At 65.4% G+C, this 25,579-nt stretch overlaps 1 protein-coding gene across 3 annotated transcripts; it reads right to left on the bottom strand.

Moving 5' to 3' along the window:
- Positions 1-1,997: 1,997 nt before the first annotated feature.
- On the bottom strand, positions 1,998-14,417 carry ARRB1 (arrestin beta 1). Of its 3 annotated transcripts, XM_067306082.1 has the most exons (16): positions 14,128-14,417; positions 9,498-9,528; positions 8,485-8,545; positions 7,703-7,747; positions 7,381-7,577; positions 7,122-7,181; positions 6,809-6,876; positions 5,693-5,828; positions 5,522-5,606; positions 5,319-5,391; positions 4,829-4,966; positions 4,477-4,560; positions 4,347-4,370; positions 4,024-4,094; positions 3,857-3,908; positions 1,998-3,154 (listed from the first exon to the last, which is right to left on the bottom strand). In XM_067306082.1, exons 1-16 carry the CDS (start codon positions 14,145-14,147, stop codon positions 3,043-3,045), a joined length of 1,257 nt encoding a protein of 418 aa, XP_067162183.1. In that variant the 5' UTR covers positions 14,148-14,417; the 3' UTR covers positions 1,998-3,042. The 3 variants fall into 3 exon arrangements, with proteins under 3 accessions (XP_067162183.1, XP_067162250.1, XP_067162314.1); XM_067306149.1 differs by lacking the exon at positions 4,347-4,370; XM_067306213.1 differs by lacking the exon at positions 4,347-4,370 and having other exon boundaries at positions 3,070-3,154; positions 4,503-4,560.
- Between the last annotated feature and the right edge of the window lie 11,162 nt (positions 14,418-25,579).

The following is a 25,579-nucleotide window of genomic DNA, read 5'->3' as shown; positions in this document are numbered from 1 at the left end:
TTCTTTTACTCTCCTTTGCAGGGACATGGTGGACTAACTGGTACGTAGGAGCAGCAATGCTAAGCCTGACAGAATCGTTGAGTAGTTGAGATTAGAAGGGACCTCTCGAGATTGTCTGGTCTAGACCCCCCCAAAGCAGGGCCAGGTAGAGCAGGTTGTCCAGGACCATGTCAGGTTGGGTTTTGAATATCTCCAAGCATGGAGACTCCACAACTTGTCTGGGAAACCTATCCCAGTGTTCAACCACCCTTGCAGTGAAGAAGTGTTTTATACTCTTCAATTTCCTGTGTTTCAATTTGTGCCCGTTGCCTCTTGTCCTGTCAGTGGGCATCACTGAGAAGAGTCTGACTCTGTCTTCTTTACATCCTTCCATCAGGTGTTTTTACACATTGATAAGGTTCCCCTGAGCCTTCCCTTCTCCAGGCTAAATGCTCCCAGCTCTCAGCCTCTCCTCATAGGAGAGATGCACCAGTCCATTCATCATCTTTGTGGCCCTTTGCTGGACAAAGTCCAGTATGTCCATGTCTCTCTCATACTGGGGAGCCCAGCACTGGAGCCAGCACTCTAGGTGTGGTCTCACCAGTGCTGAGTAGAGGGGAAGGATCACCTCCCACGACTTGCTGGCAATGTTCCTCCTGATCCAGCCCAGGATACCGTTGTCCCTCTTTGCCACAAGGGCACACTGTTGGCCCACGCTCAGCTCGTCCACCAGAACCTTCTCCACAGAGCTGCTCTCCAGCTGGTCAGCCCCCAACCTGTACTAGTGTCTGGGGATATTCCTCCCTCCCCTCCCCACCCCACCCCAGGTGCAGGACCCTGCACTTGCCTTTGTTGAACTTCATGAGGTTCCTCTCTGCCCATCTCTCCAGCCGGTTGAGGTCCCTCTGAATGGCAGCACAGCCCTCTGGGGTATCGGCCACTCCTCCTAGTTTTGTATCATCTGTGAACTTGCTGAGGGTGCTGTCATCCAGCTCATTAAGGATGATGTTAAACAGTACTGGCCCCAGTATCAGCCCCAGGGCTACACCACTAGTCACTGGTCTCCCGCTGGACTTAGTGCTGCTGATCACAACCCTCTGAGTCTGGCAGTTCATCCAGTTTTCAGTCCACCTCACTGTCCACCCAACTAGCCTGCAGTTTATCAGCTTGTTTAGGAGGGTCTCATGGGAAATGGTGTCAAAAGCCTTGCTGAAGTCAAGGTAGACAACATCCGCTGCTCTGCCCTCATCTACCAAGCCCGTCATTCCATCGTAGAAGGCTATCGAGTTGGCTAGGCATGATTTCCCCTTTGTAAAGCCGTGCTGACTACTGATCAGTGATCCTGTCCCACATGACAGTGATGCAGAGGCAGTGCAGACGGAACAGGGAAACAAATTTGCTTGATTTTCTAGGGAAATGAGGCTTAAGCAATAGCACAGCTTGTCCTCGTCTAAACTTCCCTTTTATTCCCTAAATAACTTGGGCCTTCCTGGCCAGTTTGAACCAGATTTGACAAAGTACTAGAGATGTCCAAGATATTAAGTACTTACAGCTGCCTTAGGAAGGGGTGGGGGGAGGGGGATGCACAGAGATCTCGGCAAGTGCTCGACCTTTCACGCTGACACTGGAGAACTCGCACTGGGGCGTTTCTGACGTAAATGCACCGAGCAGAGCTTCGGGCGGCGCCTGAACATCGTTATCAGCGAATCCAGCTGCGTGACCGCGGGGGGGGGCCTTCGGCTCTGCTGAACCTGCTCGTAGGGCCGGGTTTGCCCTCGGTGGGGAAGGCTGGGCCGCGCGGGAATGCGTCCTGCAGACGGCTGAACCCGCGCCCGGGCTCACCGGGATGAGAGCGAACGGTGCTGGGTTTGGACCGCGGAGCTCGGTTGCAGGTGGGGACATGCAGGTGTAGCTGTGTCCTCCAGAGGGGAAGCAGGGGGGTTCAGGGCCTGATACGTGATGCTGGAGACTTACTTGAGTGTTAGTGCAGGAATAAGTGAATTTTGCCGGCAAAGAAGCGTGCAGGAGCTGGACAGGAGCAACAGGGACCTGTGTGAGGCCGTGACAAGGACACCTGGGCTCGAGGGTTTGCATTTGACCGCTGAGCAACAGCGTGGGGTGGCGAGAGCCTCCGTACCCCACCAGCACCATCGCCAGGAGCCGCTTCGTTGACGCCCCAGGACTGTGCCGGCTGCCCTTCCCTGAGCCAAGAGACGGGTCCGTGCACTGGGGGCTGTGGTTTCCTTTCTGAGTTTAATAAACTAGAATAATTTATTTGACAGAACACGGAAACGTCACAGATATATGGTGGAGAAACCAAAGAAGCAAGTATCGACAGACAGTACAAAGTAACCGCTTTACAAAAAAAAAAACCAAAAAAAAAAACCAAAAAAACAAAACAAAAAAGGTACCACGCTGCCCAGTCAGGTTTACCCAAAAATAACAGGGGTCTCAGCTTGGTGCACCCCCGGACGGGGAGGATGGAGCTATCTGCACCGAGGTGTGTGGGGGGGAGAGCGCTCCGAAATGACCCTCCTTGCAGCTGAGAAGAGGCGTTTGCACCCAATCTCAGGGAAAGCAATCGCACGGCCGACGGCTGCTCAGGAGGAATTTTGGGGTGTGGGGGTGATGCTTGCCCATCCCGTTGCCTCCAAACCCCCGGGGGGGGGGTGAGCCAAGCCTGCGGCAGGGTTATTCGGGCGCGGGAGCCGCCGGCGTGGGCCGGGCTCGCCCCTCGGGAAAGCACTCCGAAGGTGCGGGGACGGGAGCGGTGCCGAGCGCCGGTGGCGATTCCCCCCCCCCCAACACCTCCTCCCGGCTCCAGCACCGCTCAGGATGTGCCCACAGACCTGCACGGGAAACAGCAGCTCAGGCAGCTGGATGGAGAGTGACGACACGGCACAGCTGGACGGTTATAGTTGCTGTCGCGATCGGGTGATCCATAGGCTCCCGGTACAGGTAGAAAACAAAATTAATAATCATACAAAATAGAAGCAGCCTAATGCGCAGGTGTTGCTGGAGCAAGCCGGCGCGGGGCGGTGGCGGCGGCCGGGCGGACGCCGCTTATCTGTCGTTGAGCTGCGGGGAGTTTGCGCGCTCCTCCTCTTCCTCCTTGTCGTCCTTCATGCCTTTGAGCCGCTGCCGGGCGAAGTCTTCGAACACGATGTCGTCGTCGCTGGCGGGGAACGCAAGGGAGCGAGCGTTAGCGGGAGGCCGACCGCCAGGCTGCCGGCGGCGGCGGTGCCGGCGTCCCGGCTCGCCGGGAGAGAGCGGTGGAAGGACGCCGCAAGCCACGGCGCCCGCTCTTCGGCGCGGGCTTTTGCAGCGCTTGGAGGGTCTTAAAGAAAAACCCTTTGCAAGCTGCCTGATTTGCAAAAAATCTCAGCACCGCTTGCTTTCTGCACCACCCCCCCCCCAATAGCCCCCAAATCGGCTGCTGTCTCGGCGCTTGCTCCGCATGCAGCCCGGGAACGGTTTGCAACCCGGGGACCTCTCCGATGGCCGCGTCCCCTCCTGCAACGCAGCCGCCCAGGCCCGAAACGGAGCCGGTGCAACGCAGCCAGGGTGCAAACGCACCTGCGCTGCAGCCCCCTTTGCATGCATGTCCCCCCCCCGTCACCCCAAAGTCACCACCACGACGCGCCGGCGCTTTATCGCTGCGATTCTCCTGCTTGGAAAGACATGCAATGGCGGGGGGGAACATGCATTAATGGTTATGCGTGCAGCGATCAGCACCGTCAGCCGTCCCCGCGGCAATGGCACGGCACGAGTTAGCGGGGTGACATGCGAGCGCGCGCGCGCGCCGATCGCCGGCGAGTTACACGCGAACGATTCGCGTTCCCATACGGAGCCCGGCGGCGGGTTTTTTTTCTCTTACTTTGTGTCAAGTTCTATCAGATTTGTATCTATGGGAGCTTCGTTCTCTGGAACTGAACACAGCGAAGGGTGGCACAGGGTGAGTCCCCGAAAAAAAAAGACCACACGTGAGGTTCCCCCTAACCCGGTTGAGCCCGTGAGGGGGCTGCGCCCGGGGCCGGCACTCACCGTCCCGGTGCGCCGGCTCCTCCTTGGGCTTGGGGTGCATCAGCGTGAAGGGCAGCTCCACCGCGACGTCGCTGCAACGGGAGAGCGGGGGGCTGCCGTCAGGAGCAGTGGGGGGCAAAGCAAGGAGGACGGGGTTGGGTGGGAGGGGACACGAGCTCAGCGCGCAAAGCTGGGGCTGCCGGCCAAAAATTTGGGTGCTTTCCACACGCTTTTATGACTTTCGAGCTTTTCCTTTTAGCCCCCCCAACCGGTGCAGGATGAGGATTCGGGAGCAGGGACGGGGTGGGAAGGAGAGAAGGGAGGAGGCGCAAGGATGGCGTTACCTGGAGGCAAGGTCTCCCAGCAGGCTGCCGCGAGGCGAAGGAGATGACAAATTAGTCACCGCTCGCGCGCCCAACGCGGCCCCCTCCCCCCAAAACCGCCTGGCCCGGCCCCAAAGCGCCGGGGACTCACCCTCCTCGCGACACCACCAGCTTCACCTTCACTTTGTAGGAGACGATGATGCCCAGGATCTCCTTATTGGCGCCGTCTCTCAACCTGGAGGAAAGGGTGGGCGGGTTGAGCGAGGAGATGGCCATGAGCACCCATCGCACCCCCCCGGGATGTGTCGGGTCTCCTCCTCCCCGGGCATCCCCTTGGCCACCAACAGCAACGGCTCCGGGAAGCCGGAGCAAGCCATGGGCTCGCTCGGACGCTTGGACTAGTGCATGAGCACAAAAAGTGGCTTGTTTTCCCCCCAAAAAACCCAGGTGTTCTCCAAGATGGAGGCCCCAAGCTGGGAGCAAGGTGGAGGACGGGGTCTCACAGCGTGCTGGAGGCCAGGTTGGTGTCCTCGTGCTTGAGCTTGCCGTCGAGCGCCAGCCCGCGCTTCTCCCGGTTGTTGGCGAGGAAGGGCGTCAGCGTGTAGACCTTGCAGAACGTCGAGCTCGGGGCCACCACGTCGCTGCGGACGGCAGCGCCCATCAGCCGGAGCCCCAAACCCCCCCCCGCCACGGGAGCCTCCTCTGCAAAGAGCCTCTGCTCCACCAGCACGGGGCTGGATACTGCCAACAAAACCGCCCGGATTGCCACGGAAAAGGTTCCCACCGACCCCATCCAGGACCCGCAAGTCGGCCGGACCGCGCTGCCTTTGGCCGACCGACGCAAGAGGCGACGGGAGGCTGAGCTGCGAGATGCCACCTCTCCACGTGCCCAAGGTCCAGCTGCCACGGGGCAGCGCGGCCACGGACGGACCGGAGCGGCCCGCGGTCACCGCAGCACTGGGGGGACCCGTCGCGGGTCCGGGCACTACTCACTCGGCGTCCTCCACCGCCACGGGGCACTTGTACTGGGCGGTGTTGAAGAGGCAGATGTCGGCGTACTGGCGCACTGGGGTGGGAGAGAGGTGAGGTTGGGTCAAGGGTTGGGGGCAGCTCCCGTGGGTGCTGCTGCGGGAACCCCGCGGGTCCGGAGCCGGGACGTCCTGGGGGACGTGGCAAGGACCAGGGGCAAAACTCACCCGAGATTTTGATCTTCTTCACCGTCTTGTTGGTGTTGTTGGTGACGTGGACGTTGACGCTGATGGGCTCCCCGTGGTAGTAGATCTGCGGGGCGCGAAGGACAGCGGAGCCCGTGAGGTCCCCGGCCGCCCCGCGAGCGGATGCCGGGAGACGCAACGGGGCTGCGCTACCTCCTTGTCCAGGGACGCCTCGAGGTGCAGCGGCTTGTCCGACATGAGGAACTGCCGGGTGGTCTCGGCCATGGGCTGGGGGCCGGGTCGCTCCGGGGCGTACTGCACCTTGCGGATCACCAGGCGCACCGAGTTCCTGCGGGGCATTGCCAGAAGAGAACCCAGGCGTCCGGGGGCCAAGAGGGCAGCTCTGGCCACCCGTTTTCTTGGCCCATCTCAGCCCAAATCCCTTCTGCGCTGTTAAATCAGAATAACCTTCTGCGAGGTCCCGGCAGCAGGGCTCCCCTCCAGGGACTGTCCCCTGCCAAGGACGCTTGTCCAAGGCTGGGAGTGAGGGCAGCCCTGCGGGACGGGCAGCAGGCCTGGCTGGGCACGTGTCGGGCTGCGCGTCCCCACGAGATGGCAGGGTTGGTCTCCCCGCCCGGAGCTGCAGTGAGCATCTGCGTCCCAGCCCCGACCGGGAGAACATCTCCATCCCAGCCCCATCCTGCAGGACATCTCCATCCCAGGCCCATCCTGGAGGACATCTCCATCCCAACCCCGTTCTGGAGAACATCTCTGTTGCAGCCCCATCCTGGAGGACATCTCCATCCCAGGCCCATCCTGGAGGACATCTCCATCCCAGGCCCATCCTGGAGAACATCTCTGTTGCAGCCCCATCCTGCAGGACATCTCCATCCCAGCCCCACACTAGAGGACATCTCCACCCCAATCTCATTCTGGAGGTCATCTCCATCGCAGCCCCATCCTGGAGGACATCTCCATCCCAGGCCCATCCTGGAGGACATCTCCATCCCAGGCCCATCCTGGAGAACATCTCTGTTGCAGCCCCATCCTGCAGGACATCTCCATCCCAGCCCCACACTAGAGGACATCTCCACCCCAATCTCATTCTGGAGGTCATCTCCATCCCAGCCCCATCCTGGAGAACATCTCTGTTGCAGCCCATCCTGGAGGACATCACATTCTCAGCCCTAGCCCGCCTACTGCGGGGTACCAAAACCAGGTGTCCCTTCCCCACTGCAGGTCCCTGTGCCTGCCAGCCCCGCGTACCCAAAGGCCGCTGCTCCCGCGTGTCACCCCCTGCTCTGGCAGGACATGGTCCTCCCTGCTCACCTCTTGTGGATTTTCTCCTCCAAGTTCTCAGCGCAGAACGCTTTGACCTCATAGTCCACACCGCAGGCCTGGAAACCAGGAGGAGGCAGAAAAGGAGGCGGATAAACCCCTTTGCACCCCGGCATGCAGCTAGAACGGAGGTAGCGTGTGCCGTGACCCCCGTCTGGAGGGGACCCCACGGCCGGGTGCCAGCACGGTCCCCAGGACCACGGGATGGGTGCAGGGAACAGGCAGGGACACGAGCAGGGGGCAGGGAAGAACCTGGACCCCACCAGCAGGCAGGGAGCTGCTGCCGGCAGCCGGAGCACCTCACCTTCCCCGTGTCCTCCGGGCCGGGCTGCAGCGTCACGGAGCAGGGCAAGTTGGGAGGGATCTGAAAGGGAAAACGCCGGATGAGCCCGGGCCCTTCGGAGAAGCACCCGCAGCGCCCGGCACGCCGGGGCTGGATCGCCAATTCCCGCAACGCCACGAACGCCGCGCGGCCCCCGACGCGCCCCGTGCCTCGGTTTCCCCAGCCGGGAAACGGTGGCCGCCGGGAAACCGCCGGCCGGGAAGCGGTGGGAGATGCCCACCTCGAAGGTGAAGGGGTAGGCGTGCTCGCCCAGCTTCTTGATGAGCCGCTCCTGCAGCCGCGTCAGCGGCTTCTTCTCCTCGGGCACCGGCGGGAAGGCTTGCGCGTTGGCCACGAAGAGGTCCTTGCGGAAGGTGAGCCCCAGCACGTCCAGGTCCTCGCGGCCGTAGCGGAAAGCGCAGGTCAACGTCACGAAGACTGGCGAGGGCGGCAAGAGGGAGAGGGGCTGCGGGGCCGGCCGGGGGCTGGCGGCGGCCCCCCGCTTCGCGACGGCGCGGGAGGGCGCCGGGGCGGCCGCGAGACCCCGCCGGCGGCGCCGTTACCTTTCCTTTCCTTCAGGTACTCGGGATCCACCAGCACGACGCCGTCTGCAAGAGAGGACGGGGCCGGGTTAGGGGCCGGCGGCGAATCCAGCCCTTTCCCAGCCTGGCTCGTCCCTGCAGTTAAGCTCCAAAAAATGTGTTTTTGGGGGGATCCGACATGCAAACAAACTGAAGCGGAAGCCAATAAATCAAAGCGCGCGCTAACGAGAGCCGTCACCTCCACCTATAAACCTGGCACATATATATACGCATATATATATTTATATATATATATTAAAGCCTTCTCTGTGCAGGGAGGGAGGTAACCGGGATTCACCCTCCGCCGCGCTTAATCCAAGGAAGCTGCAGGCATCCTAAATGAACGATGCAATGCAAATAAAGCAATTATTCGGAGCAGCCTGGCTCTTCCCCGAATCCCCAGCGGGCGGTGGGACCCCGGGGGAAACGCAGAGCGGAGCAGCCGGCCGGATCTCGCGCCCGGTGCAACCCGACTCCTGCTTTCCGAGCGGCCGAGACGGGAGAGGGCTAGGCCAATTCCCAGGAAACCGGCCCCCCCAGCTTCGCCGGGAAACCCGGACAGGAATTGCCTGTCCGCTCCGCCCTCGATAAATCAGCCTCCCCTCCCATCGCATCCTCCCGCGGATCCCAGGGCCTCATCCTGCCGCCGGAGCGGCTGCGTTGGCGCTGCCCTCCTGCATCCCGGCTCTCTCCGGGGCGGCCCGGAGCCCGGCGGTGGGATTTCGGGTGGCCGGGGGCTCGCCACGGCGCCGGGCGCCACTTACCCACGGGGTCCACCACGTCGATGTGGTCGACGAAATCCCGCTTGCCCAGGTAGACGGTGAGCTGCGGGGAGAGGAGAGCGCCGGCGGGCGGTCAGCAGCGCTCCGACGCGGAGCGGCACCGGCAGCGCCTTGGCGCTCGCCGCCGGCTCCTTTGGCGCCGATTTAGCCCTTCGGAAGCGCTGCCAAATCTCGCTGAGCCCCCGCGCGCTCGCCGCGCCGGTGCGTTGGGCAGCGGTGGCTCGGCAGCGGCAGCGCTCCGCCACCGACGAAGCGCCTGCCCTTGGGCACGTCCCCTAATCCCCGCGTCTCCCTTCGCCCGCCTGGAGGGTCCTCTTTCCGTCTCTTCTCTCCCTCCTTCCTTCCCTTTCTCCCTTCCTACCTTTCCTCTTTCCTCCCCTTCTCCCTCCCTTTCCTCCCCTCCTTCCCTGCTTTCTCCCTTCCTTCCATCCCTTCCTTCCTTTCCTTTCTTTCCCATCTCTCTCCCTCCTTCTTTCCCTTCTTCCCTTCCTTCCTGCTTCCCCCTTCCTTCCTTTCCTCTTTCCTTCCCATCTCACTTCCTTCCATCTTTCCTCCCTCCCTTCTTTCCTTGCTTTTTCCCTTCCTTCCTTCCCTTCCTCTTTCCTCCCTTCTCCCTCCTTCCTGTCTTTCCTCCCTCCTTCCCTTTCTCCCTCCCTTCCCTGCTTCTCCCTCCCTTCCTTCCCTCTTTCCTTCCCATCTCACTTCCTTCTTTCCTCCCTCCCTTTTTTTCCTTGCTTTTTCCCTTCCTTTCCTCTTTCCTCCCTTCTCCCTCCCTCTCTCTTTCCTCCCTCCTTCCCTTTCTCCCTTCCTTCCCATCTCCCTCCTTCCCCGCTCCACATGCTGATGGCAGGGAAAGGTCATGGAGCGCCGGCCGGATCCAGCCCCGCAGCTTGGAGCGCAAGGGAACCGGAGGCAAAACGGCACCCGCCGGTGCCGCATGGCCTCTCCCGGCAGCCGGCCCGCGCTCCGGCTTACCTTCCCGCGCCCCGGCTTACCTTCCCGTTGGGACTCGCTTTCTTGAACACCCTGCAAAAGAGGAGAGGGGAGGTGGGTTAGCGGGCCATCCCGGAGCATTGCAAGCTGGCGCCTTCGGAGGCGACGCCGGAGCCTTTTCCCTCTTGGCAGCTCCCGCCGGGAAGCCTTTCCTACAAAGCGCCTTTCCTATAAACCGCGGCGAGCAATCGGTGTCACCTTACAGCCGCGAGCCGGGAAGCAATTGCATTAGGCTAATGGGCCCCGTGCTGCATCCCGCATCCCGCGCTGGCCCAGATGGCAATCCAGGCGCCCGGAAACATTCCTGTCCCGCCTCAGGGTATCAGCCGGCTCCAAGGCAGCCACAGCCTCGTCCCTCGTGCATGTGCCCCCCCGCGAGCGCGACGGGATGCCCGAGGGATGCCGGCACCACTGCTGCGCAAGGCGCCCTGCACGCTGCCGTGCAAGGGGCCGTGCAAAGGTCGTGCGGTGCAAGGTGCCAGGCAAGGTGCCATGCTGTGCAAGGGGCCGTGCAAAGGCCGTGCAAGGTGCCGTGCTGTGCAAGGTGCCGTGCAAGAGGTTGTGCAAAGGCTGTGCTGTGCAAGGTGCCAGGCAAGGTGCCGTGCTGTGCAAGGTGCCGTGCAAAGGCCGTGCAAGGTGCCGTGCTGTGCAAGGTGCCGTGCAAGAGGTTGTGCAAAGGCTGTGCTGTGCAAGGTGCCAGGCAAGGTGCCGTGCTGTGCAAGGTGCCGTGCAAAGGCCGTGCAAGGTGCCGTGCTGTGCAAGGTGCTGTGCAAGAGGTTGTGCAAAGGCTGTGCTGTGCAAGGTGCCAGGCAAGGTGCCGTGCTGTGCAAGGTGCCATGCAAGAGGTCGTGCAAAGGCTGTGCCGTGCAAGATGCCGTGCAAGGTGTCGTGCAAAGGCCGTGCCATGTAAGGTGCTGTGCTGTGCAAGGTGCCATGCAAGAGGCCACGCAAAAGCTGTGCTGTGCAAGAGGCCATGCAAAAGCTGTGCTGTGCAAGAGGCCATGCAAAGGCCATGCCGTGCAAGGTGCCGTGCAAGGTGCCGTGCTGTGCAAGGTGCCATGCAAGAGGTCATGCAAAAGCTGTGCTGTGCAAGGTGCCATGCAAAGTGCCGTGCAAAGGCCGTGCTGCGCAGTGCCGTGCAAAGGCCGTGCTGTGCAAGGTGCCGTGCAAGGCGCTCTGCAAAAGCCCGGCTGTGCAAGGTGCCATGCAAGATGCCATGCAAAGGCCGTGCCATGCAAGGTGCTGTGCAATGTGCCGTGCAAGAGGCTGTGCAAAGGCCATGGTGGTGCGTTGTGCAAGGTGCTGTGCAAGAGGCCATGCAAGGCGCCATGCAAAGGCCGTGTTGTGCGAGGTGCCGTGCGAGGTGCCGTGCTGTACAAGGCACCATGCAAGAGGCCGTGCAAAGGCCATGCCGTGCAAGGTGCCGTGCAAGGTGCCATGCCGTGCAAGGTGCCGTGCAAGATGCTTTGCAAAAGCCCGGCTGTGCAAGGCGCTGTGCAAAGTACTGTGCAAAGCACTGCGCAAGGCACTGTGCAAAGGCCGTGCCGCGCACGGCGCTGCCCGAAGGCCCAGAACGGGGAAGTTTCTGCCTCTCGGGGGGTGCAGAGACGGCCCGAGCCTCCCGCAGCCACACAGCCAGGCTGGGCAGAGCCGGGGCAGCGCACGGCCCCCCCGGGGTGCCGGCCCGAAGCCCCCCGGGGATGCTCGCCAAGCCCGCACCGAAATGGCCGCGCGGCCGGGAGGTGGCTCCTCCGTAGGGATCAGGCAGACAGGAGCCAGGTCCAGTCCGTGGGGTGCCCAGCGACCCCGCGTGCTCCCGGGAAAGGCCCCGAGAGCTGCCAGGTCCCCCCTCCATCCCGATTCCCCCCTCTCCATCCCAATCCCCCCTTCCATCCCAATCCCCCCTTTCCATCCCAATCCCCCCTTCCATCCCAATCCTCCCCCCTCCATCCCAATCCTCCCCCCTCCACCCCAATCCCCATCCCGATCCCCCCTTCCATCCCAATCCCCCCTTTCCAACCCAATCCCCCCTTTCCATCCCAATCCCCCTCTCTCCATCCCAATCCCCCCCCCATCCCAATTCCCCCCTCACTGCCCAGACCAACCCTTTAATAAACCCCGGGAAAAGCGGGAGCGTGGTACCCGCTGCCCAAGCGGCAAGCAGGGAAAAACTCCCTTGGAGTCGCAAGCAGCGACTCAGGAGCGAATCGATAAGGAACCGAGAGGGTGAGAACCTAGCACGTGCCAAGAGCGCCGGATTTGACGGAAAATTGCCCTTTTAAAAGGAAAAAAAAAACCCCAACGAGGCCGCGGGAACCCCGGCCGGGAAGCCTCCAACCATGGGGCGACCGGAGGGCCGGCACAAGCCCGGCGCCTCCCTTCCACCCGTTTCCTCCCGCCTTTCCCGTGCCCGGTGCCCTGCCGAGCCCGGAGGAAACCCTCGGGAAAAGCCGGCCCTCCGGCACGGCCACCCTATCCGAAAACATTTCCTACGAGCAGCTCGCTCCGGGCTGAACCAGCTCCCCGCCGGCCCGGGGACTCCTTGGCAAGGAAGCGAGTTGGCTCTCGGATCCGGGATGTCGGGATCCTGCTGTTATTCGGAGAGTTTGTTCTGCAAACAAAAGCCAGGAAGCCCGAGGCTCCCCCCATCCCCGGCCAGCTTCCAGTCCCGGCGAGCTCGGCCCCGCGTCTCGGCTGCACTGCGCCGCGCAGGATGCGGCCGACGACGCAGGCAGGACGGTGGGGCCAAAAAGTCGCCGTTTCCCCCCCAAAAAAAAATCGAAGCGGCCCCATCTGGGGCTGCTGGCAGGGGGTCTCCGGTGCTGCGATCCGAAGGAATCGGAAGAGACGGGGTTTTCTGGATATCTCCGGAGGCCAAAGGCAAACGTTTGAGGGCTCTGCAAGCCCACGACCTCCCCGTGCGAGGCTGGATGCCGCAACCAAAACTCGGAGAGAAGAAGGGAGAAATTTGGCGTTTTAATCCCCGCGCGCCCTTCTTCCGAGCGAGGGCACCGGGATCCTCTCGGATCGTTTCTCTGCTCCCGGCACGCCTGCCAGCGGCGGCGGAAACGCCGCGGCCCCGGCCGGCTCCGGGCATCCGAAGATGCTCCGCGACTCCGGGAAACCCTCGCTCGGGGGGGACGGGATGCGGATATCCGCCCCGCGCCCCAGCGTGCTGCTTCGAAGCCACCGGATCCCAGGGGGAAAGGGCTGTTCTCGCGCTCCAGAGGCTAAAACCTGCTTTTTTTTCCGGAGAAAAAGAGGCGCCGGGGCGAGGGGGGACGGGGAGAAGGGCGAGCCGGCCCTGCTGCAGCGCGGGAGCCCAGCCAGCCGACCCCGGCACCCCGGCTCCCTTAAGTACCCTTAAATAATTCATGGTGGCGAGGCCGCGGGGGAACATCCCTGCCATCCGGAAAAGGAACCGTTTCCAACCCCTTCGCCGGGTGACTAATCACCGCCGTGCTGAGCCCGGGGCGTTAACCCCTGCGGCGGGAGAAGGCAGGGAGCGAGAGCGGAGCCGCGGCCGGGGCGGAGGGGGATCCCGGGACCCCGCAGAGCCGCTTCAGCTCCCGAAATCCCGACCCAGCATGTGCACAACACGCGGCCCTGCAGGCACGTTCGCTCCGACCATCCTTGATGGATCCAATACTCAGGGTGACTGCAGGGTCCCCGGTCCCCAGGGTCACGAGCAGGAGGATGCTCCAATCGCCGCAGGGTGACGACCGGCACGACGGCTCCGCCGGAGGCCAGGACTCACGTCCCCCCCCCAAGACCCCGGGGCTCGGCACAGGGTGTAAAACACCCCTCGGCCCCGGCGGAAACAGCGACAGGGTCCGGCTCTCCCCAGGGTCGCTCCAGCTTCCCAAAAGCAAAAGCGCTTCTCCGCAGCGAGAACAGCCGGGCGCGGGCGAGAGAGCGCTGAGAGCATCCGCACGGCCGATGCCTCTGGGCGCCGACGCTCCTCGCCCGCACCGAAACCCCGCGCCCCGGCGTTCAGATCCCAAAACGCCTCCCGAGGGACTGCGGGAACGCGCGGCGCGGGCGGCCGCCGCCGACTTTTTTTTCAAAGCGGAGAGCTGGCGCGTCCTCGTTGCCTCCAAGCCCGGGCTTTGGGCATCGCGCCCGGGCTCCCGCCTCGTCTCGGGGAGCAAGGGGGCCCCCCGAAGCCGGGCCGAAAGCTGCTGCTTCTGCAGCCCGGCCGCCTCCGAGAGGAGCAGGGCCGCTGCCAGCTGCATCCCTCGCCCCTCCCCAGCAGCAGCAGCAGCAGCAGCAGCAGCAGCAGCAGCAGCAGCAGCAGCAGCAGCCGCCGCCGCAGGCCGGGAAGGGGTTTGCGCGCAGCCCGGCCGCCCCAGCGAGGCTCCGGCCTCCAGATGCTGCGGGCCCGGCGCAGGCGGCGGCGGTCGCCGCGGTTCCCACGGCCGCGCCGGGAGCGCCCCGACGGAGCTGGAGCGGGGAGCGGGGAGGGGGGATAAGGGCAGCCGGGAGCCCGCAGCCCGCCGAGGGAAGCGCAGGCATTTGGGCTCCATCGCCGCCGGCCGCGCCTCAGTTTCCCCGGCGCTGCGCGGTTTTCGCGGCGTGGGAAGCGGCGCGGTTTTGCCGGCGTGGGAAGCGGCTCGGCGCCGCCGCACTCACCGGGTGCCTTTGTCTCCCATGGCCCCGCGGATCGCGGATCGCGGCCGCCCGCAGGGAAGCGCCGGCCGAGCTTGGAAAATTACTGGCGCCGAGGCGGGGCGGGAGCTGCGCCCGGCTTGCGGCGGCTGCGCTCCTGCTCCGCGCTCCGCGCTCCGCTCGGTTCGGCCCGGTTCGGCTCGGTTCGGTTCGGCTCGGTTAAGCTCGGCTCGGCTCGGCGCCGCTCTCCGGGCTCGGCTCGGCTCGGCGCGGCCGCTGCAGAGCGCAGCCCCGCGGCGCGGCGCGGCCGCCTCCGCCCGCCCCCGAGCGGCGCGGCGCGGCCCGGAGCGGGGGGGGGGGGGGGGACGGGGGGGGCCGGGCCGGGCCGGGCCGCTCGGGGAGGGGGGGGGGCGGCGGACACGCACGCGGGGGCGCGGGCACACGCACCCACGCGGGGGGGTGGGGGGCAGGCGGGCATGCGCTCAACCCACCCCATCCCCCCCCCCCGCGGGTGCACGCAGACACGCAGAGAGGCTGTGTGCATGCGGCCCCCCCCCCCCCCTCCACGGTGTGAACAGGGACGCCCCCGCGCTGTGTGCACGCACGCGCTCCCCCGTGTGCACGGACACGCACGCGCGCGCGCAGCTGTGGGCACACACACACCCCTCCCATCTGCACACACATCCCCCCCCCCCACACACACACCTGTGTGCATGCACCCCCCCGCGTGCACACACACACACACACACCTGTGTGCATGCACCCCCCCGCGTGCACACACACACACACACACCTGTGTGCATGCACCCCCCCGCGTGCACACACACCAACACCTGCGTGCATGCACCCCCGCGTGCACACACACACACCTGTGAGCATGCACCCCCCCGCGTGCACACACACACACACACACCTGTGTGCATGCACCCCCCGCGTGCACACACACACACACACCTGTGTGCATGCACCCCCGCGTGCACACACACACACACCTGTGAGCATGCACCCCCTGTGTGCACACACACACACACACACACACCTGTGAGCATGCACACCCCCCGTGCACACACCAACACCTGTGAGCATGCACACACACACACACACACCTGTGTGCATGCACCCCCCGCGTGCACACACACACACACACCTGTGTGCATGCACCCCCGCGTGCACACACACACACACCTGTGAGCATGCACCCCCTGTGTGCACACACACACACACACACACACCTGTGAGCATGCACACCCCCCGTGCACACACCAACACCTGTGAGCATGCACACACACACACACACCTGTGTGCATGCACCCCCCGCGTGCACACACACACACACACACCTGTGTGCATGCACCCCCCGCGTGCACACACACACACACACACCTGTGTGCATGCACACCCCCGCGTGCACACACACACACACACCTGTGTGCATGCACCCCCCCGCATGCACACACACACACACCTGTGAGCATGCACCCCCCATGTGCACACACACACACACACCTGTGTGCATGCACCCCCCCGCGTGCACACACACACACACCTGTGAGCATGCACCCCCTGTGTGCACACACACACACACACCTGTGAGCATGCACCCCCTGTGTGCACACACACACACACACCTGTGAGCATGCACACCCCCACGTGCACACACCAACACCTGTGAGCATGCACACACACACACCCCTGGGCACACACACCCGGCACGCTGTGCGCATGCACACCCCCACGCGCATGCACACCCCTGTGAACACACACACACACACACACGCCCCTGTTTGCGTGCAGCACACACACGCAAGCGCACACGCACGCACACGCCTGTGTGCACGCACAACCCCCCCCGTGAACACGCACACACACCCTTCGGCGCAAACACCCCCTTGCAGGGCCCCAAACCGGCGTGCGAGCCAGCACACCCCTGCGCGCACACTCACAGCCTCGCACATCCCTGCGCGCACACTCACAGCCACACAACCCCTGTCCCTCCCGGCCCGGCTAATCCATCGCTCCCTGCGCCATCACCTCTCCAGGCAGGGTCCCAAGGGGTCCCAACACCCCCCCCCATGGGTCCCAAAGCTCCTATGGGTCCCAACACCACCGTGATGTCCCCTGTCCCCCATGGGTCCCAATGCCCCCACGGGTCCCAACACCACCATGATGTCCCCTGTCCCCCATGAGTCCCAGTACCCCTGTGAGGTCCCCAGCCCCTGATGGGTCCCAATGCCCCCATGGGTCCCAACACCACCATGAGGTCCCCAACCCCCCATGGGTCCCAATGTCCCCATGGGTCCCAACATCACCGTGGTGTCCCCAGTCCCCCATGGGTCCCAATGCCCCCATGGGTCCCAATGCCACCATGAGGTCCCCAGCCCCTGATGGGTCCCAGTGTCCCCATGGGTCCCAACATCACCATGGTGTCCCCAGCCCCCCATGGGTCCCAATGCCCCCATGGGTCCTAACGCCACTGTGGTGTCCCCAGTCCCCCATGGGTCCCAATGCCTCCATGGGTCCCAACGCCACCGTGATGTCTCCAGCCCCCATGGGTCCCAGTGCCCCTGTGAGGTCCCCAGCCCCCATGGGTCCCCGGGATCACCTCTGGGACGGACGAAGGACCCCACACCCTGCGCCGGCGTGGGAGCCGGGCCGCTCGCCAGCCGCTCGCGCCACCTCGGGTCGATGGGCTGGCAGCCGGCTCGGCCGCCCCGGCGGATGCGGCCGCTCGCTTAGTTTTATGAGCAATTGATTCCTTTCCTCCTTTTAATTGGGCTGCGCGGTGCCGAGCGCCCAGCCGAGCGCCCCGGGGTTTCGGGAACGGCTGGCTGCCACCGGGCCGGGAGCTGCTCCGGCTGCACCTCGGCACGGCTCCGAGCGCAGCGGCAGGCGGTGAGAGGGGGACGAGACCCCGTGACGGCCAAGGGATCTCAGTCCATGGGCTTGCCAGCATCTCCAGCAGGGTGCCAACCCAGGGAATGGGACACGGGATGAGGGATGCTCCGACACTGGGCATGGGACACAGGATGCTCCAACACTGGGCATGGGACATGGGACACCCTGGCACTGGACAAGGTCCATGGGAGCTGGGACACCCCAATGCTGGATATGGGACACCCTGGCACTGGACAAGGTCCATGGGAGCTGGGACACCTCAGTGCTGGACATGGGACATGGGACACCCTGGCACTGGACAAGGTCCATGGGAGCTGGGACACCCCGATGCTGGACACGGGACATGGGACATGGAACACCGTGGCACCGGACAAGGTGAGAGGATGCAGCGGGCTCCAGCAGCCGGAGCGGGGGCTCGGGAGCACTGCAGAGGATGCTGCGGCGTGCCGGGGCCGGGAGGAGCAGGGTGAGGCGCTTCCCGGCAGGGCCCTGCCGCCCGCCCGCCCTTGCCAGCGCTCCTCGCTCCTCGCTCCTCCCCGGGGTTGTGGGTTTGTGGCCGCGCTCGCACTTTCCCCGCCGGGCAGGTGACGGCGAGGACAAGGGCGCCGAGCTGCCGCACAACAGGAAGCACCTCCGCGCCTCCTCCCCGGCCCCCGCGCCCCATGTTGCATGTGCTGAGTTGTGCCCGGCAGCGCCGCCGCCCTGCCCAGCCCCGGCGGCACCCGGGGACTGCCCCGGCGTGGGGTTGCACTGGGGCACGGGGTTGCACTGGGGCACCAGATTGCATGGGGATGCAGGGTTGCAGTGGGATGTGGGGGCACAGAGGTGCTTTGGGCACAGGGTTGCATGGGGGTGCAGGGTTGCATTTGGGGTGTGGGGTTGCATGGAGTGCAGGGTTGCATTTGGGTGTGGGATTGCATTGGGGCGTGGGGTTGCATGGGGGTGTGGGAGTGCATGGGGGTGCAGGGTTGCACGGGAATGTGAGGTTGCATTGGGTGTGAGGTTGCATTGGGGTGTGGGGTTGCACTGGAACACAGGGTTGCATGGGGCATGGGGGTGCATTGGGGCACAGTGTTGCATGGCAACACGGGGTTGCATTGGGGCATGGGGTTGCCTTGGTTGTGGGGTTGCACTGGGGCGTAGTTGCATGGGGATGCAGGGTTACATTGGGGTGTGGGCTTGCATGGGGATGCATTGGGTGCAGAGTTGCATTGGGGCGCAGGGCTGCATCGGGGTGCGGGGTTGCACTGAAGTGCAGGGGCGCAGAGTTGCACTGGGGCACAGGGTTGCACTGGGGGGTGCGAGGCTGCACGGGGGCTGCAGGGTTGCATTGGGTATGGGGTTGCACCAGGGTGCAGGGGCGCAGAATTGCATTGGGGCGCAGGGTTGCATTGGGTGCGGGGTTGCATTGGGGTGCAGAATTGCATTGGGGCACAGGGGTTGCATTGGGTGCGGGGATGCAGCGGTGCATCAGGGCGGGGAAGGCGCAGCGAGGCCCTGGAGGGGCCGGCACGGCACGGCGCGGCACGGCGCGGCGCACAGCGGGTGCCGGAGCCGCCGATGAGTCACGGCGAGCGCAGCGCGGCCCCCGGGGCGCCGCAGCCGCCTGCGTGGGAGGCTTTGCGTGCTGCCGCCCGGCCGCGCTGCCAGCTGCGCTGGGGGGGGGGGGGGGCCAGCAGCTGGAGCAGGCGCCGGCGGGATCCAGGCCGGCAGCTTCGGGGCCGGGACGGGGGGGAATCCTGCAGCCCGTCCTGCAAGGCTGGGGCTCCCGCAGGGCACCCGCAGCCCGTGCAAGCCGCCCCACGGCACGGCAGGCTTTGCAGAGCGCTCGCCTCCCGCGCTCGCCCCCCCCTCCTGCAGCAGGGCACCGGCCCCGAGCCGCCGGTTTTTGCAGCCGCGCGGAAGGGCCGAGCCGCAAGGCGCCGGGCGGAGGCGTCGCTGGCGATGGCCACGTCCCCGTGCACGAGGCTCCGCCGCCCCACACGAAGCAGGGACGCATCCGGACGCGCGGAGGTGCATCGGAGCCGCTCGCCCCTGGGCGCGCGAAAGATGCAGCAGCCGGGAGCGAAGCAAGGCTAACTGTCATATATTGCTTTTGCTTTTTTTTTTTTCCCCCCTCCATGTTTCTCCAGAGTTTCCAAATTGCTTTTTCCTGCCCTGCACCCCGGCGCTGGATGGGGTGGCCGGGGGGTGAAATCGGGGGCTAGAGCCGGGACCTGGCTCTTTGCAGCCCCAGCGCAGTGCGGAGGCAGCCGGCCGGGGCTCTGCTCCGAGGATGGGCTTGTTTTCCCCCAGACCACCCGGGAGCCCCCTCGTCACCCTTCCCGTTAGCCATTTGATTGCACCGTCATCTCTCCGCCCCGGCTGCCCGGGAGAGGTGCTGCTCTGTCCCCATCCCAACGGGAGCAACCTCCTCCACTGCCCTGGGCGCCCGCTGCTCCGACCTGCCAGGCCACCTGGCTCCCTGTGGCCTCCACATATCCCGGCCGGCCGGGCATCCCAGGGCAGGGCAAGTTTGGGGAGCTGGTGGGTGCCTTGCTGCAAGGCGGCACTGATGGGTGCACAGCGCCTTGCTGCAAAGCAGTGCCGACGGGTGCACAGCACCTTGCAGCACCAAGCACCCCAACGGCGACCCGAGCACCCCTTCGCCGGCGCGAGGCCGGGCGCTCACCTGAATACGGCCTTCGTCCAGTCCGAGCCGCCCTTGAAGCCCTCGGCCCTGCGGGCACCGGCTGAGGCCGGACACAACTCGCTGCAGCAGTGGGGAGCTGCCTCAGTTTCTCCACAGGGACCGGCCGCCAGCGCCGCTGCAGCCCGTCCGCACAGCGGGGACGGCAGGCGGGGGTGGCCGTCCCCCAGCAGCCGCCAAAGCGCAGGGAAACACCGGGATGCCAACGGCTCTGTGCAGCTGCCTCAGCCCCCCGGGATGTGCATGCAAGCGTGCCGAGAGCACGCATGTGCAAGCGTGTCGAGAGCGTGTGCGTGCACGACACCCCGCAGGGACACTGCACTGCACCGCGGGGCTGCAAAGTGCTGGCAGCTCCCTCCTGCCTAAAGCGCCTTTTGCTGGGCCTCCTGCCCTCTCCCACGGCCGTGCTGGGACCTTCCGGCTCCGTGGGCTCTGCCGAGCCGGGCTCCCTTGGGGAAAAGAGAGCAGCCGGGGGCTGCGCAGGAGCAACCCCGCTGCGGCCGCCAGCCCGGGGCCGAGCCCCGCAGGTCCTCCTGCGAGTCCTCCTGCGGAGGAGGTGACACTACCCCATTCTGGGGCTAGCGTCACTTTTTGCACAGCCTGCTCGGAAAATCCAACCTCGCCTGCCCGGGGCTGGCATGACCTGCTCGGATGCGAGCGGCGGTGCAATTCCCTAAATGCAGCCGCCTGCCTCGGCAGGGTTTCGAAGCCTCCAGAGACTTTCCGGCGACATTAAATACCGCTGCCCGTGACGAAGCCATCAGTTATGGCCGGGGATAAAAGCGCTCCATCGATTGCAGGGTAATAAATTGCTTATTAGCAAGGCCGTGAGCCACGGGAAAGAAAGAGCGGCCGCGGAAAAGAGCGGCCGCGGAGCCGTTTTCCGGCATGGCTGAGCCTGCATGCACCACCGGCACCCCTGGCTTCCCCAGGCTTCCTCATCGGCACCCCTGGGCGTAATGCCGGACCTCTCCAGGGGAAACTGAGGCAGAGGGGCGCCAGGGCCGGAGCGTGCGGCAGGAAGCAACCCCAACCCACAAGCCCCCCTTCCCGGCCTCGTTTATTTTTGGGGGGGACCCGAACCAGGGGGAACGGCTCCCCGAGGGTCCCGGCCCCGCTCCACTCCCCGAGGGTCCCCGCTCCGCTAGGACCTCTCCGCGGCCCGGCCCGGAGCTGCAACGGCGCTAGGACCGCCCCGGCGCTAGGACCACCCCGCGGCCCGGCCCGGAGGGGCAACGGCGCTAGGACCGCCCCGGCACTAGGACCGCCCCGGCGCTAGGACCGCCCCGCGGCCCGGCCCGGAGCCGCAACGGCGCTAGGACCGCCCCGGCGCTAGGACCGCCCCGCGGCCCGGCCTGTGACGTCACGGGGAATCCCGCCCGGGGATTCACACCTTGCCTCGCACCGCCTCACCTTGCAGCGCTTTGCACGCCTCGCCTCGCACACGCTGCACGCCTCTCCTTGCACGCCTCGCCTCGCACGCCTCACCTTGCAGCGCTTTGCACGCCTCACCTCGCACACGTTGCATGCCTCTCCTTGCACGCCTCGCCTCGCACGCCTCACCTTGCAGCGCTTTGCACGCCTCACCTCGCACACGTTGCACGCCTCTCCTCGCACGCCTCGCCTCGCACGCCTCACCTTGCAGCGCTTTGCACGCCTCTCCTCGCACACGTTGCACGCCTCTCCTCGCACGCCTCGCCTCGCACGCCTCACCTTGCAGCGCTTTGCACGCCTCTCCTCGCACACGTTGCACGCCTCTCCTTGCACGCCTCGCCTCGCACGCCTCACCTTGCAGCGCTTTGCACGCCTCTCCTCACACACGTTGCACGCCTCTCCTTGCACGCCTTGCCTCGCACGCCTCACCTTGCAGCGCTTTGCACGCCTCTCCTTGCACGCCTCACCTTGCAGCGCTTTGCACGCCTCTCCTTGCACGCCTTGCCTCGCACGCCTCGCGTGGCCCTGAGCGTTTTGGCCAAAGGCAGGCAGCGGGCGGTTTTCCCCGCTCCGGCCCTCCCGTGCCTCCCCTGCCACCCGCTCCCAGGCAGCAGGACACAGGCCTGGCACGACCCCGGAGACTCGCGGGGATGGGAAGGGACCCAGGCGTCCTGGCGTCTCGGGGTGCAGCGGCGGTTCGACCCTGCCACGACCACCCGTGCATTGGCCCTCCCGTTGCGGCTGATTTTTGGGGGGGGGGGGGAACTTTTCTCCTATTAAAGTCACGCCACGGGAGGCTGTTTCAGCAGATCGGCATTTCCCAAACAAGCCAAGAGGGGGGGGAAAAAAAAAAAAAAAACTAACCGGGAATAAATATTTACTGTGCTCGAAACGGCAGCGGCGTGGAGCAGGCGTTTGCCAAGCCGGAGGATCAAGCGCTCTTCGTGCGAGCCCATCGCGTCCCCTCGGCGCAACAAGCGGCCGGCGAGCGTTTGGTGAGGACGCCGTTACTAAATGCGGCGGATGTCGGGAAACGCTGGTGGGGATCATGGATCTCCGGGCGACGGGGAGGAAGGGCAGGGAAAAGGGAGCAGAAGCCAAGGGGCTGCCTGGCTTTTCGGCCTGCATCCCCGCATCCATCCCGCATCCCGCATCCCGCATCCCGCATCCCGCATCCCGCATCCCGCCGGGGCGACGCACGGTGCCAGCCGCAGCGGGGAGCTCGACGTATGAAATTTATTAGGAAAACCCAAATCGAACAACAACGGAAAGAAAACGGCAGCGTTCCTCCCGGGCTCCCCCTCCGCGGCGTTGGGGGGGGGAGGGAGGAAGCCGGACGACCCCGGCACCGCGAGAAGAGGAGACAGAAAAGCTGGGAAAGGCGGCGCTCCGTCCGCCGGGCGCCTCCATCCCTGCAGCCCCCCCCTCAACACGCTTTACAGTATCTACAGGGGATATGTACAGGGGGGACGGGGGGGGGCGCAAGGGAAGCGAAACACACCTGCACGCACGCCGCTGCAGCATCCCGGCAAAGCCGGAGCTGCTCCGGAGCGCCGGAGGAGGCGGGTGCATGGGGAAGGGGGGGGGGGGGGCTCCACTGCGTTGGTCTTCTCTGGCTTTTTCCTATTGGGATCGGGGCGGGGGGGTTTCTGCCTTCCAGACCTGCCGTCCTCTCGTCCCGGCTCTTGGGATTCGGGGAGCAGGGGGAGAAGCCGCCGGTGTCCGCGGCGGGTGGCTGCACGGGATCCGGCCACGGGCTTGGGCAAAGCATCTCTCTCTGAAGGCAACTCTGAGTAGGTAAGGCAAAATGCAGACGGTTTGGGATTTTTTTTTCCTCCCCAGTTCGTAGCTCGGCTTTGGAGTCTCCCGTTGCTTACACACACGCACGTGCACGCTGGGACACGCTACGGGAACCACGCGGCTTGGGGCTGCAAAGGGAAAAGGAGAGCGCAACCGGGCCCCTCTCCGCAGCCCGAAGGCAGGAGGGATTCCCGCGGCGGAGCCTGCTCCGGGAAGCGGCGCTTCCACACGTTTCCGTGGCAGCCCTGTGCTCTTGCTCTCCGCTAGCTTCGATCCAGCCTCGCAGTGACGCGGTGGCCACCTGCTCCCGGTGCCACCCGCTCCGGCGGAGCCGAGCATCAGCCCTCTCCCTCGGCTCCATTTCCAGGAATCCCGCTACACCGAGCTGCTTGCAGGGCCTTGTCCTCCACAGGGCCCCCGTCGCGACCCCGGGGGGTCTCAGGAGGGTTTGGCTGAGGCCATGTGGACCCGTGGTTTTGGATGATGCCATGAAAATGGCTTGAGGGATCCTCTGGGGCTGCTTGCTGGGATGCCGTCAGCAGAGCCCCAGGAACGGAGGGACCGTGGGTGGCTGGTGGGGTCCGTGCATGGAGGTTGGTGGGGCTGGAGGCACCGCGGACAGCCGTCAGGGTCTGTGCATGGTGATCGGTGGGGCTGGACGGACCGCAGGTGGCCAGCAGGGTCCATGCATGGTGGTTGGTGGGTGGCCATCGGGGTCCATGCATGGAGGTTGGTGGGGCTGGACGGACCACGGGTGGCTGGCAGGGTGCATGCATGGTGGTCGGTGGGGCTGGAGCGACCATGGGTGGCCGTCGAGGTCCATGCGTGATGGTTGGTGGGGCTGGAGGGACCATGCGCGGCCGTCAGGGTCCATGCATGGTGGTTGGTAGGGCTGGAGGGACTGTGAGTGGCTGGCAGGGTCCATGTGTGGTGGTCGGTGGGTGGCCATCAGGGTCCATGCATGGAGGTTGGTGGGGTTGGCGGGACCACGGGTGGCTGGCAGGGTGCATGCATGGTGGTCGGTGGGGCTGGAGGGACCGCGGGTGGCCGTCAGGGTCCATGCATGGTGGTTGGTGGGGCTGGAGGGACCACGGATGGCTGGCAGGGTCTGTGCATGGAGGTCAGTGGGGCTGGAGGGACCATGGGTGGCCATCAGGGTCCATGCATGGTGGACGTTGGTGCTGGAGGGACCATGGGTGGCTGGCAGGGTCCATGTGTGGTGGTTGGTGGGGCTGGAGGGACCACGGGTGGCCAGCAGTGTCCATGCATGGAGGCTGATGGAGCTGGAGGGACTGTGGGTGGCCGGCAGGGTCCATGCATGGAGGTTGGTGGGGCTGGAGGGACCACAGATGGTTGGCAGAGTCTGTGCATGGAGGTTGGTGGGGTTGGCGGGACCACGGGTGGCTGGCAGGGTGCATGCATGGAGGTTGGTGGGGCTGGAGGGACCATGGGTGGCTGGCAGGGTGCATGCATGGGGGTTGGTGGGGCTGGAGGGACTGTGGGTGGCCGTCGAGGTCCATGCATGGAGGTTGGTGGGGCTGGAGGGACTGTGGGTGGCCAGCAGGGTCCATGCATGGTGGTTGGTGGGGCTGGAGGGCCCGTGCGCGGCCGTCAGGGTCCATGCATGGAGACTGATGGGGCTGGAGGGACCGCGGATGGCTGGCAGGGTCTGTGCATGGAGGTTGGTGGGGCTGGAGGGACCGCGGGTGGCCAGCAGGGTGCATGCATGGAGGTTGGTGGGGCTGGAGGGACCGTGGGTGACCAGCATGGAGGTTGGTGGAGCCCCCGGCGTCCCCCCAAAGCAACGCCTGGAGATGCAGAGCGGGACCTCCCCAGCCGCAGGGGCAGCTGCGCCTTGCACACGTGCAACCTGAGGTGCCGCGGTGCCGCAGGTGAGTGCACCAAGCCCGGGTGACGGCTGTCCCCACCGCGGCCTCGCGCCGGGTGGCCCCGGGTGCCCTCTTGCATCCTCTAGCCGGACTCATCCTGCTTCTCTAGCTCCCGGCTCCTCTCTTCCGCCGCCTCCTCGCAGGACGAAGCCGTGATCCGTGCCCGGACCCTCGGAGGGCGCCGAGGGCTTTGGGGTCTCCGTCTCGGTGCAGAGCGAGGAGGCCACACGCCACCCCACATCCTAATTTTGGGGGACGGTCCGGTGGGAACGAAAGCCCAACCGCTATTTCCGAGCCCACCGGAGCCCAGCCGAGCGGAGGTGTCCCCCCCCCCCGCCGCGTGGGGACATGGCACCGGCGCGCACGGCAGCCTTAAGGCAGCTTAAAGCACATATCCCCCACCTTAACCCCCCCCTCCGTATTCCCCAAAAACACCCAGGTTGGGAACGGGGAGACCACGGCTGCGCCGGGGGGGATCGGGCAAAAAGCAGCCCGGAAAGAGCAACCGCCGCCGCGGGATGGAGGAGAAACCTGAATAATTTTGCCCCGAGTTGGGTGTGGGGGGGACACGGCGACCGGAACGAGGAAGGACGGGCCGTTGGTGCCGGGGTGGGGGGGGCGAAGACCTCACCCTATAAATAAGGATTTCCCCAAACGTGCCGCCCCATCCGCCGGCGCGGGAGGAAAAAAAATGGGGGGGATCCGGGGGGGGGGGGGGTCCGGCGCTCCTCCTCGGCGTCCGTCTCGCCCCCCCTCCCCACCGCCGCCC

Source organism: Apteryx mantelli, chromosome 1, assembly GCF_036417845.1.
Source record: "Apteryx mantelli isolate bAptMan1 chromosome 1, bAptMan1.hap1, whole genome shotgun sequence".
NCBI classification, from domain to species: domain Eukaryota; kingdom Metazoa; phylum Chordata; class Aves; order Apterygiformes; family Apterygidae; genus Apteryx; species Apteryx mantelli.
The sequence above is the reverse complement of the archived record's forward strand: the minus strand, read 5'-3'. Positions and strand labels throughout refer to the sequence as shown.